Genomic DNA, 12,712 nt, shown 5'->3' on the forward strand with positions numbered 1-12,712 from the left:
AATATTACATATCAACTATGGTAGACTGTGGCGCGCGGAGCAACACAATACAAGAGTGTAAGATCCTCCTCACGCACACTGCAACACACACAACACTTACTGAAACACTGTGGGTGATGTATCTCTGAAGTAACGTAATTGAATATGTAATTATATATACACGGAACCTCTAATGTACACAGGTATATCAGTGTAAACAATTTTCGCCGGGATTCGAACACATGAGGAGGCCCACATTGGTTTACCTGTGCACATTACAGAAGGAGAAAAATAGTCGATTTAAGAAGAAAAGAATTAAACAGTTTAGCTACAACGAAGATATAACTACAACATTGAAGGAGCTGCTGCAATTATTTTGGAGGTCACAAACAAAACCCTTGAACCGAGTTACCTGGTGGGGAGGGGTGGACCCGAGTTACCTGGTGGGGAGGGGTGGACCCGAGTTACCTGGTGGGGAGTGGTGGACCCGAGTTACCTGGTGGGGAGGGGTGGACCCGAGTTGCCTGGTGGGGAGGGTGGACCCGAGATTACCTGGTGGGAGTGGTGGACCCGGGATTGCACCTGGTGGGGAGGGGTGGACCCGAGCCACACCTGGTGGGGGAGGGGTGGACTGTACACCTGGTGGGGGAGGGGTGGACCAGGGATTACCTGGTGGGGAGGGGTGGACCAGATTACCTGGTGGGGAGGGGTGGACCCAGCGAGACCTGGTGGGGAGTGGTGGACGAGTTACCTGGTGGGGAGTGGTGGACCCGAGTTACCTGGTGGGGGCTGGACCCGGGGCCACCTGGTGGGAGGGGTGGACCCGGGGATTACCTGGGGTGGGGGAGGGCCGGACCCGAGATTACCTGGTGGGGGAGGGTGGACCCGAGTTACCTGGTGGGGGAGTGGTGGACCCGGGATTACCTGGTGGGGGAGTGGTGGACCCGAGTTACCTGGTGGGGAGTGGTGGACCCGGGGACTACCTGGTGAAGTGGTGGACCCGAGTTACCTGGTGGGGAGAGGGGTGGACCCGAGGATTACCTGGTGAAGTGGTGGACCCAGAAGTTACAATTGGGGAGTGGTGGACCCGAGTTACCTGGTGGGGAGTGGTGGACCCGAGTTACCTGGTGGGGAGTGGTGGACCCGAGTTACCTGGTGGGGAGGGGTGGACCCGAGTTACCTGGTGGGGAGGGGTGCACCTGGTGATGGGGGAGAGACCACATGTGAAAGACGATCAGGTGAGGACTGAGGAGGTTCTGAAGGTTAGGTTAGGTTATGTGATGATGTTTACTGATTGATCCAGAATAATGACTTACAACATCAGAAGGTCGACGACGGTTTTGGTGTGTTGGAGACAGAAGGGTGTACAGATCCTGGAGACGGCGGTGGGTAGGAGACCATGCAGGCTGGCTGAGAGTTACTCCTCCAGCCTGAACACGAGGCAGGTGGTGGGTAGGAGACCATGCAGGCTGGCTGAGAGTTACTCCTCCAGCCTGTACACGAGGCAGGTGGCGGGTAGGAGACCATGCAGGCTGGCTGAGAGTTACTCCTCCAGCCTGAACACGAGGCAGGTGGTGGGTAGGAGACCATGCACGCTGGCTGAGAGTTACTCCTCCAGCCTGTACACGAGGCAGGTGGTGGGTAGGAGACCATGCAGGCTGGCTGAGAGTTACTCCTCCAGCCTGAACATGAGGCAGGTGGTGGGTAGGAGCAGACCTTGGTGGCTGGTTGAGTTACTCCTCCAGCCTGAAATGAGGCAGGTGGTGGGTAGGAGACCATGCAGGTTTAGCTGGAGAGTTACTCCCTCCAGCCTGAACACGAGGCAGGTGGTGGGGTAGGAGACCATGCAGGCTGGCTGAGAGTTACTCCCAGCCTGTACACGAGGCAGGTGGTGGTAGGAGACCATGCAGGCTGGCTGAGAGTTACTCCTCCAGCCTGAACACGAGGCAGGTGGGTGGGTAGGAGACCATGCAGGCTGGCTGAGAGTTACTCCTCCAGCCTGAACACGAGGCAGGTGGTGGGTAGGAGACCATGCAGGCTGGCTGAGAGTTACTCCTCCAGCCTGAACACGAGGCAGGTGGTGGGTAGGAGACCATGCAGGCTGGCTGAGAGTTACTCCTCCAGCCTGAACACGAGGCAGGTGGTGGGTAGGAGACCATGCAGGCTGGCTGAGAGTTACTCCTCCAGCCTGAACACGAGGCAGGTGGTGGGTAGGAGACCATGCAGGCTGGCTGAGAGTTACTCCTCCAGCCTGAACACGAGGCAGGTTGTAAGGCAAATGGATCTAAAATAATCCCAACTTGATTTTGGAATTTTAACTTTAAGGGATAACAACTTTATTATTATTAAACTCTTCATCACAAGAACTAAATAAGTCATTGTTTTGAATAAATAGATAAATAAATGAGTTAATAAAGAGATAAATGAAATAAAGACGTCGACCTGACCATATGACTAGGTGCTGTACATCAAGGTCACGGCAACTATTTTCTGTGTGGTGGGGGGGTCATCACTGTGTACATGTAACCAATACAATATATTTTTCTGTCCTCTGGCGTCACTCTACTCCACACTTTCACGTATAGAAATCAATACAATTGTGGTTATGAAGCGATTCAAGGTTTCAGAAGTAATGTGTGATAATAATAATAATAATTAACGGTTTACTGAAATAATTCTGCAGCCCGAAGGCTGAAAATATACATTGGACATAAATGACTTATTACATACATTGGTGGTTTAACAAAAGCCTTCATTAGAGAAAGGTAAAGGAACATACAGTGAACATACAGATTAATGTAGGTGTTGAACAGCAAACTCGTAGTGTAGTAACTCCCTCCCAGATGGTGTTAGGAGGAACTCACGTGGTGTAGTAGTTCCTCAGATGGTGTTATGAGGGACCTGGCGTGGTGTAGTAATTCCCTCGCAGATGGTGTTATGAGGAGCCTCACGTGATGTAGTAATTACCTCACAGATGGTGTTATGAGGGACCACGTGGTGTAGTAATTCCCTCACAGATGGTGTTATGAGGGGCCTCACGTGGTGTAGTAGTTCCCTCAGATGGTGTTATGAGGGACCTGACGTGGTGTAGTAATTCCCGCACAGATGGTGTTATGAGGGACCACGTGGTGTAGTAATTCCCTCACAGATGGTGTTATGAGGGACCTCACGTGGTGTAGTAATTACCTCACAGATGGTGCGAGAGGGCCCCACGTGGTGTGCAGTAATTTCACAGATGGTGCTAAGAGGGACCCTACGTGGTGTGCAATTCCTCACAGATGGTGTTATGAGGGGCCTCACGTGGTGTAGTAATTCCCTCACAGATGGTGTTATGAGGGACCTCACGTGGTGTAGTAATTCCCTCACAGATGGTGTTATGAGGGGCCTCACGTGGTGTAGTAATTCCCTCACAGATGGTGTTATAAGGGACCTCACGTGGTGTGTGTGTGTGTGTATAAACTTGTAGTTTATGAGGTTTTTCTGAGAGTATTATGTGGCGCCATTTTGTAATTATTATCCAAACATTAAACAACGAACCAGAAATCTTCCCCGACTGATAATCACAACGCTGGTTGTGGGAACTGATTAGGTTCGTCTGGGTTATGTTATGATATGATGGGTTCGGTTAGGTTAAGTTAGGTGGGGTTGGTTTGGGTTAGGTTAGGTTCGAGAGTTCAATGGCAGTTATCGGTCGAGAAAGCGATTCCTAGAGTGATCTATCAATCTATCTATCCATTTCAAAGGTTGGTGACTTGTGTCTACGCCTTTAACACCTTTGTTGTTCAGCTGTCATAGCATCAGGGACTCAAGATACTCTGTATATTGTTCACCATAAATTAGGTTATTCAAAAACTGATTAAATTTACCTGGAGGAGACGTGGTGCTTCGAGTGCGGTGATCACAGAAGAAAATTATGTTTCAAGGTAATTGTGTTGGAGTGGCTGTGTGCTGAGTGTGTGAGGGACGTTAACGAGTGTGTTGTGAGTGTGTGAGGGATGTTAACGAGTGTGTTGTGAGTGTGTGAGGGACGTTAACGAGTGTGTTGTGAGTGTGTGAGGGACGTTAACGAGTGTGTTGTGAGTGTGTGAGGGATGTTAACGAGTGTGTTGTGAGTGTGTGAGGGACGTTAACGAGTGTGTTGTGAGGTGAAGGACGTTAACGAGTGTAAGCTAGAGTGTGTGAGGGACGTTAACGAGTGTGAAGGACGTTAGCGAGTGTGTATGACGTTAACGAGCGTGTGAAGGACGTTAGCGAGTGTGTGTGAAGGACGTTAGCGGGAGTGTGTGAAGGACGTTAGCGAGTGTGTAAAGGACGTTGAAGGAGTGTGTGAAGGACGTTAGCGAGTGTGTGAAGGACGTTAGCGAGTGTGTGAAGGACGTTAAGGAGTGTGAAGGACGTTCAAGAGTGTGTGAAGGACGTTAATGAGTGTGTGAAGGACGCGAAGGAGTGCGGTGAAGGACGTTAGCGAGTGTGAAGGACGTTAGCGAGTGTGAAGGACATTACGAGTGTGTGAAGGGACGTTAGCGAGTGTGAAGGACGTTAACGAGTGTGTGGAAGGACGTTGAAGGAGTGTGTGAAGGACGTTAGCGAGTGTGTGGAAGGACGTTAGCGAGTGTGTGAAGGACGTTAACGAGTGTGTGAAGGACGTTAGCGAGTGTGTGAAGGGACGTTAGCGAGTGTGTGAAGGACGTTAACGAGTGTGTGAAGGACGTTAGCGAGTGTGTGAAGGACGTTAACGAGTGTGTGAAGGACGTTAGCGAGTGTGAAGGACGTTAGCGAGTGTATGAAGGACGTTAGCGAGTGTGTGAAGGACGTTAGCGAGTGTGAGGGACGTTAACGAGTGTGTGAAGGACGTTAACGAGTGTGTATGACGTGTTAGCGAGTGTGTGAAGGACGTTAGCGAGTGTGTGAAGGACGTTAGCGAGTGTGAATAGACGTTAGCGAGGGTGGAGGGACGTTAACGAGTGTGTGAAGGACGTTAACGAGGCGTGTGAAGGACGTTAGCGAGTGTGTGAAGGACGTTAACGAGTGTGTGAAGGACGTTAGCGAGTGTGTGAGGGACGTTAACGAGTGTGTGAAGGACGTTAGCGAGTGTGTGAAGGACGTTAACGAGTGTGTGAAGGACGTTAACGAGTGTGTGAAGGGGTTGAAATCATCTCTAAAGGTCAGCAATAATTTTCCTCTGACCAAGAAAGTCCACAACATTTGTTTCTTGACGAACTTATGATGAAGAAAATATGTAAGATAATCACCCTACCTAACCTAACCCTAACCTAACCTAACCCTAACCTAACCCTAACCTAACTCGACTGTGAAGGACTTGTTACCACAGAGTCGCGCCACAGTGCCTGTATGTGATGATGTAGATATAACTGCGGTATGCTTCACACACTCCCTGGTGCTAACTGATGGTAATCCTCGCGTTGTGGTTCACCATTTATTCTACCGTGTTTGCCACCCACAAGACATAATTAAATATTCATAAACCATTGTCGAGGTAAGAGTTACATAGTGATAAAATCAGCGCCTTTTAGTCATTACAACTGATATAGCTTATGTGTCATCCACCGTTAACTAATATCAAACAATGTAACACTATGGTACATTGTTTCATGTATCAAGTAAATCATTAGTCGGCAAGATAAAACATAACGCTATTAATATTTTGGTCACTCCATGAAGGTGATAATGTGTTTCTGGTGAGACTTGCATCATCCTAACAACAAGTTTCATCATGTTGACAAGTATGAACATCTTGACCGAGGTAGACGCCTTCTTGTCACATACAGGAGTCTCATAATAATGGTTGCCCCTCGTGTACGGTCCAAGGGCCACCTAGGCGGGAATTTTGTTAAGGTATAGAAGCTGTCGCCAACACAACAACCAAACCCTAAGTTAACGAGCTGCATGACCCAGTGTCAAGGAATAGTCCGAGAAGACCGGACAACTCGCCAACTGCACTGGCTAACCATTACCCCGGAACACGATCCGCAGAGATTAACATCCAGGTTCCCAATTACTGCTGGGTAGACAGAGGCAAATGGCGTAAAGAAACTCGCCCATAGTTTGACCCTGCCCGGGGATCGAACCCTGCCAAGGAACATAAACTTTGGTCGTAACAGCAATATCTGGACGAAACTCACCACCAGGTAACACAGACCAGGTGAGGAAGGCAGGTATAAACACATGACCTCACATGTCACTAATGAGAAGTGTGACCCTCAGCGGGCGTGGTCACCATGCACAAGTGGGGCTATATAAGACACGCTCGCTCTCACTTCTTCAGCAGACAGTCATGAACTCTAAGGTGAGCACTACTGAACACTCTCACATAACATTATATATATAGTGTATTAGTGAACACTTTGGCTGAACATGTTGTAACTTTCTTCCTGCAGGTATACGTCATCTGGTGTCTAGTGGGTGTGGTGGTGGCCCACCCGGACCGTCCAACCCCCGCTGGCTACGGCTACTCCGCCCCCGACCATCCCCTCACCTACACCCCGCCCCCTTCAGCTTACAAGGCCCCAGAACCTACCTATGAGGCCCCTTCACCATCCTACAGGGCCCCTGCACCATCCTACAAGGCCCCAGAACCTACCTATGAGGCCCCTTCACCATCCTACAAGGCCCCAGAACCTACCTATAAGGCCCCTGCACCATCCTACAAGGCCCCAGAACCTACCTATGAGGCCCCTGCGCCATCCTACAAAGCTCCTGCACCATCCTACAAGGCCCCTGCACCATCCTACAAGGCTCCTGCACCATCCTACAAGGCCCCTACTCCATCCTACAAAGCTCCTGCACCATCCTACAAGGCTCCTGCACCGTCCTACGAAGCTCCGTCATACGAAGTAAGTAAATACCTTTCCATACATTCATAAAAGGTGAAGTAAATGTTTAGGTTAGTCACCAAACGTGAGCCTTATGTGATCATCTTCAACTGTATGATGGTGTAGTTAAGATGCTAACTTAACATTACCTTCCAGAAGGGGATGCCGTTCGACTTCGTGTACAACGTTGTTGATCACTACAGCGGCAACGACTACGCCCACAACGCCATCTCTGACGGTAGTGTTGTGAACGGTGAGTACCGCGTCGTGCTGCCTGATGGCCGCACTCAGCTCGTCACCTACACGGCCGATGACTACAACGGCTACGTGGCCGAGGTCACGTACGAGGGTGAGGCCCAGTACCCAGAGCCCCAGTCCTATGGCACCCCTGCCCCAGCCCGGTCCTATGGCACCCCTGCCCCAGCCCGGTCCTATGGCACCCCTGCCCCAGCCCGGTCCTATGGCACCCCTGCCCCAGCCCGGTCCTATGGCACCCCTGCCCCAGCCCGGTCCTATGGCCTCCTATGGCACCCCTGCCCCAGCCCGGTCCTATGGCACCCCTGCCCCAGCCCGGTCCTATGGCACCCCTGCCCCAGCCCGGTCCTATGGCACCCCTGCCCCAGCCCGGTCCTATGGCACCCCTGCCCAGACTTATGAGAAACCGTCGTCACTTTATGGCGCACCAAGCCACTAACTGGGAGGCTATAAGGACCTGTACGTGTACTGTAATTTATTAGTTATAATCTGCTAGAATATATGAATCACCTTCCAGTGTTGTATATTTTGACATCACCTCCTGACTGATGGACGATCTTGGTCTTGAGGAGTTATCGTCTGTTTCTCTCTCCAACTTTATCCTAATTTTTAATTTTTCGGCACTACAGACGTAAATATGTCCGTAGTCATCCTACATGTTCACATTATAACTGTGTTCGATACAATTACGCTTTCATTACAGTATCATAGGTATCTTGGATTATCACTTAATGTTGTTATATATATTCTTGATGCTCTATACACGTGCTATTGTGAATTTTTTATTTCATTTCGCAATTTGCCGTCATTTGAAAATGTATATGCTACCCCTGTGAGTGAAGTCATCTCCATTTTCTGTGAACACTTACAATACCATGGTACCATAACTATTCTAACTTTACGGCATCAACGCTCCTTCATCATAGAAAACATGCAGCCGACAAGAGAGTAATCTTGGTTTTTAGTGTATACGTTTTTATTCTTAGAATCCAATTGAATAAATAGATGGTATACCCTATGTATGGTCCAATATTCATACAAGTTTTAGGTGTGTTCTGTCTTGATGCCCAGTAAATGAGTATACAGTACTTCAAAATATGATGGTTGAAAAATAGCTGACCAATAATATGACCAACCATTCATCTGTGACGAATGAAAACGAATAGACGACAAGCCAATGGTGGTTGAGACATCTGCAGGGGAGCTTGTTCACTACTAGGGATTGTGGGGTATGGGTTACGTGGGTTCACACTCAGGATGGGATGGAAAAAGGAAACTCACAATGTGCTCTCTGTATACATGTTGTATTGGATGTACAATGCAGCTTGGTGCTGGGAAGGCAGCATGGTTACAAGCGTGATGTAGAGAGAGCTGGTTGGTGAGGGTGCTCAGAGGAGGACCAGCCTGTGGGTCGCCATGCTAGCCAGCGGGAGCGAGGACCACCAGGCAGGCAGAGGAGGAGGAGGTGTTGCTGGCTGGTTGGTGTAGGTAGTAAGAGACAGGTCACCGCGAGGTCAGGTCTTAAATAGCGAGGGGGTAGGCGTGGCTTAGTAGTTGACCCCCGCTCCGTGGTGTATGGCGGCGCTGGTTGACCTAGACCACGAGGCATACACAGGGGAATTCGTGGGGTCGGCTAGGCAGCGACAAACAGCGTTTGTAGGGGAGAAATCCACTACAATACTCCCTCCTTCCCTCCAGGTGGTGTAGGAGACTTGTTGTCTGCAGGGTTGCATAGCACATGTGAGGCAGAACGGGCGGTGTATGCCTCATGTGAGACAACGGCGATGGCGTGGATGAGCTGGTCGCTAGAGACAACTATCTAAATACACAATATCTGTGGGAGTAGAGAGGGAGAAAAAGGGTGTGTGGAGGCGATGAATGTTGTGCTTCCCTCACGGCAGGTACAGAATCGTCTGATGCGCCTGCTGGGGTGTGTGGGCCTGGGTCAGGAGCAAGGGCTGCGTCAGCAGAAGCGGATGAGGGCTCGTGACAGCAGCTGGGTCCACGACAGTAGCAGGGTGCAGGACAGTAGCAGGGAGTACCTGAGGGAGAAAAGAGGGGTGTGTGGGTCCGCACTCAGAAGCAGGGGCCGCGTCAGAAGCGGCAGGGGGTACTGCTGGGCCGGGGCGGTGTCTGAGGCAGGACGGGTGTGTTGGGGTCGGTAGGACGTGGTGCTTGGGGCAGGAATAGGAGCGGCTGTCTGCTTAGAGTAGCAGAGCTGCTCTAGGGTGTCTAACCTGCGATGTAGAGACAGTAGTTGTAGAGCCGATGAGAGCTGCTTCTGGGTGGATAAGCCGGTCTTCCATGTTGCTTGAAGACTGGGAGAGTGATCGGTTTCTCCTCCATCCTGTGTGAGTGGTCACTCCGGGGGTCACCATTTGTGGGGTATGGGTTACGTGGGTTCACACTCAGGATGGGATGGAGAAAGGAAACTCACAATGTGCTCTCTGTATACATGTTGTATTGGATGCACAATGCAGCTTGGTGCTGGGAAGGCAGCATGGTTACAAGCGTGATGTAGAGAGAGCTGGTTGGTGAGGGTGCTCAGAGGAGGACCAGCCTGTGGGTCGCCATGCTCGCCAGAGGGAGCGAGGAACGCCAGGCAGGTGGAGGAGAAGGAGGTGTTGCTGGCTGGTTGGTGTAGGTAGTAAGAGACAGGTCACCGCGAGGTCAGGTCTTAAATAGCGAGGGGGTAGGCGTGGCTTAGTAGTTGACCCCCGCTCCGTGGTGTATGGCGGCGCTGGTTGACCTAGACCACGAGGCATACACAGGGGAATTCGTGGGGTCGGCTATGCAGCAACAAACAGCGTTTGTAGGGGAGAAATCCACTACAGGATCAACTGGGAGTCAGTAGAAGAAATACAGTAGTTATCTTGTTTACACAAAGAAACCTCCCAGTGTCCATATTCAAACTTCTCAGTAGTTTCTCAGCTTTTGTGGTATACGGACCTTATCCTTGGACTTTGTGCTCCCCACTTGCCCCCCCCCCCAGTGTAAGTGTTTTAGGGACTATTGGCCGTTAATAGATTCGTGATCAATTACTGGAGGCAGTAATAATTGTAACTAAATATAACTTAATAAAATAAGTCTCCTATCCCGTACCTCATACCGCCAACCTCACCACTCTTGCATGTGAGATTCCTTTAGGGATACCTTTGCTTTCAAATGCAAAACAATAATATGATACTTAAAATTGTATATACAGGTAGGAAATTTATCCTTAAAATATAAAAACTAGTGTTAATTTGGGATATTTCTGTTAGTTTAGTCTGTTTCTGAAATTCAGGACCAAGCTTTCTTCCCTCTTGCTGACCAGGAACGAGTTCACAAGTGTTTTTCTCATGTTTATACATAACACAATACAAAGGAAGAGTTGTAAGTGCTAACAATTCATCGTCGGTCTTCAAAGGCATCCATTCATCTTGTTATTGTTTTTGTTTGGCTCCAGCTAAAGTCCTTGAATAGGAAGTAGTGACGACCTGAATTTGACGGTAACTTGTTACTGAGCCGCCCGCAGAGCAGTGTAGTTCCTTGACGATGTATATATATAAATCATAAAATCTCATTTCACCGGGTCAACGAGGGTGGGGGGGGGGGGGTGTTTCAGGTCAAACCTAAAATTTCTTGATGTGACTAGTGGACCATCATTTGAACAAGTAATTCAACAAAGTAGCAAAGCTGTCCTCAGTGACGAAGTCACTTGCCGTGGCTACTTCTACCAGCTGATGCAAACATCCTGGAGAAAAATCCAAGAACTCAGCCTATCAATACTCTACAAGGAGTGAGGACATCAAGCTGTTGTGTGGGATGGTAGACATCCTTGCTTTTCTCCTTCTTGAGGACATACTGTGCCTGTTGTCATCAACTACTTCACAGAACACACACCAAATGGCATGGAACCCTTCATGATATACTTCAATGAGACCGATATGATAGGCAGCTATAGACAAGACCGACAATTGTTAGATAATAACCAGAATTAGGTGTTAAACCTACAATGCATCCCTCTCTCCATGCTACCCTTCAAAAATGTGGAATGTTCACGTGGAAACACTCGGGGATGAATCACGAATAAACAACCTTTGTGAGGGAGGGAACTGATACTCCAGATTGGTTGGTCAAAGCTACCCAACTATCTGGTGCTCTGTCCAGTGGATCAAAGTTGTGGAGGTGTGTGGGACAGGAAGGCAGTGTGGAGTTGTGTGAGGAAAATGTGTTGTGTGATGCCTGTGAATTTTGTTGAGAGGAAAGAGGTGTGTAATGTAGGGGGAAGTTGTGAAGGTGTGTGCGATAGGAGGGCGGTGTGAGGGCAAGGGGATAGGAAGTGGTATAGTACTCATTTTTTGCATGTATCCATTTTCTCTTGATCATACCTTTCACTCTTTTTGTCACATTCTCTTTCCACAGTTCACCAACTTCTATAACCATCTTATATATAATTCAATTCTGTCCATTTTTATACAGCATACCATACCAATTGTTTATTAACTTAAAATCCTGCCAAGTCCCTCACACAGCAAGGTCTAAAACAAGTGCCATACCTCTGGACAGTTATGAAGTAGAACACTATACATTACACTCCTACAGAATATTGTTGATATACCGAAGACATAAAGTTAACAGTAGTTGAAGCATTTGATGTTATTCAAGTTATTGCATTCACAAAGTTGCATCTACAAACAGATAGCATATGAACACTAGGTTAGGATATACTGTATAGCATGTCATACACACTTTCTGTATAGTGTGTTATTAATACTCAATTAGGATGACAAATGTGACCATCAGTGAAACTCAAAACAGGATCGTCTGAAAAATGGCAAATGAAATTCAACACCAGCAAGTGCAGCGTACTTAATATTGGAAGAACAAATACTTATAATGTATACAGCCTTAACAACATCAACCTAGAGAAGTCGACTTGTGAAAGAGACCTAGGGGTACTTGTAAGCCCGGACCTACGGCCTAGAAAACAGTGCGTTAATGTTCGAAATAAGGCAAACAGAGTATTGGGTTTTATATCTAGAAGTGTAAGTAACAAGAGTGCAGAGGTCTTATTGCAACTATATCTTGCGCTAGTCAGGCCGCACCTCGATTATGCGGTCCAGTTCTGGTGCCCCTATTATAGAATGGATATAAATTCACTAGAGTCGGTGCAGCGAAGAATGACAAAAATGATTCCGGGACTTAGAAACCTTCCATATCAGGATAGGTTAAAGAAACTTAACTTGCATTCCCTAGAAAGACGAAGAGTGCGGGGAGATATGATAGAAGTATTTAAGTGGGTGAAAGGAATCAATAAAGGGGATATAGATAAAGTTCTTAAAATATCCGAGCAGGATAGGACTCGGAGCAACGGATTCAAGTTGGATAAGTTTAGGTTTAGGAGGGAGATAGGAAGAAACTGGTTCACAAATAGGGTGGTGGACGAGTGGAACAAGCTTAGCAACTTTGTAGTAAGTGCGGGAACTCTGGAAAGTTTCAAAAGGAGGCTAGATAGATTCATGGATGATAGAGAGTGGTAGTAACTCTCGACAGGAGCTGCCATGCACAGGCCAGCCGGCCTATTGCAGACTCCTTATTTTCTTATGTTTCTTATATGCCATACTGTACTGTACTTATACCCTCCTGGTCTTCCCAATACT

The 12,712-nt window shown here is 48.4% G+C and overlaps 1 protein-coding gene across 1 annotated transcript; it reads left to right on the top strand.

Moving 5' to 3' along the window:
- The first annotated feature begins 6,184 nt into the window (after positions 1–6,184).
- LOC121876762 (extensin-like) lies at positions 6,185–11,491 on the top strand. Its single transcript, XM_042382133.1, has 4 exons — positions 6,185–6,286; positions 6,378–6,833; positions 6,969–7,161; positions 11,475–11,491. The coding sequence occupies exons 1-4, from the start codon at positions 6,185–6,187 to the stop codon at positions 11,489–11,491; spliced, it is 768 nt and encodes a 255-aa protein (XP_042238067.1).
- The last annotated feature ends 1,221 nt before the right edge of the window (positions 11,492–12,712 follow it).

Source organism: Homarus americanus, unplaced genomic scaffold (genome assembly GCF_018991925.1).
Source record: "Homarus americanus isolate GMGI-L3 unplaced genomic scaffold, GMGI_Hamer_2.0 scaffold50281, whole genome shotgun sequence".
Classification (NCBI taxonomy): domain Eukaryota; kingdom Metazoa; phylum Arthropoda; class Malacostraca; order Decapoda; family Nephropidae; genus Homarus; species Homarus americanus.

Coding starts and splice junctions, on each gene's coding strand:
- LOC121876762 (XM_042382133.1), top strand. CDS start 6,185: ATGAGAAGTGTGACCCTCAGCGGGCGTGGTCACCATGCACAAGTGGGG. Junction 6,287..6,377: donor AGACAGTCATGAACTCTAAG/GTGAGCACTACT, acceptor TTCTTCCTGCAG/GTATACGTCATCTGGTGTCT. Junction 6,834..6,968: donor ACGAAGCTCCGTCATACGAA/GTAAGTAAATAC, acceptor ATTACCTTCCAG/AAGGGGATGCCGTTCGACTT.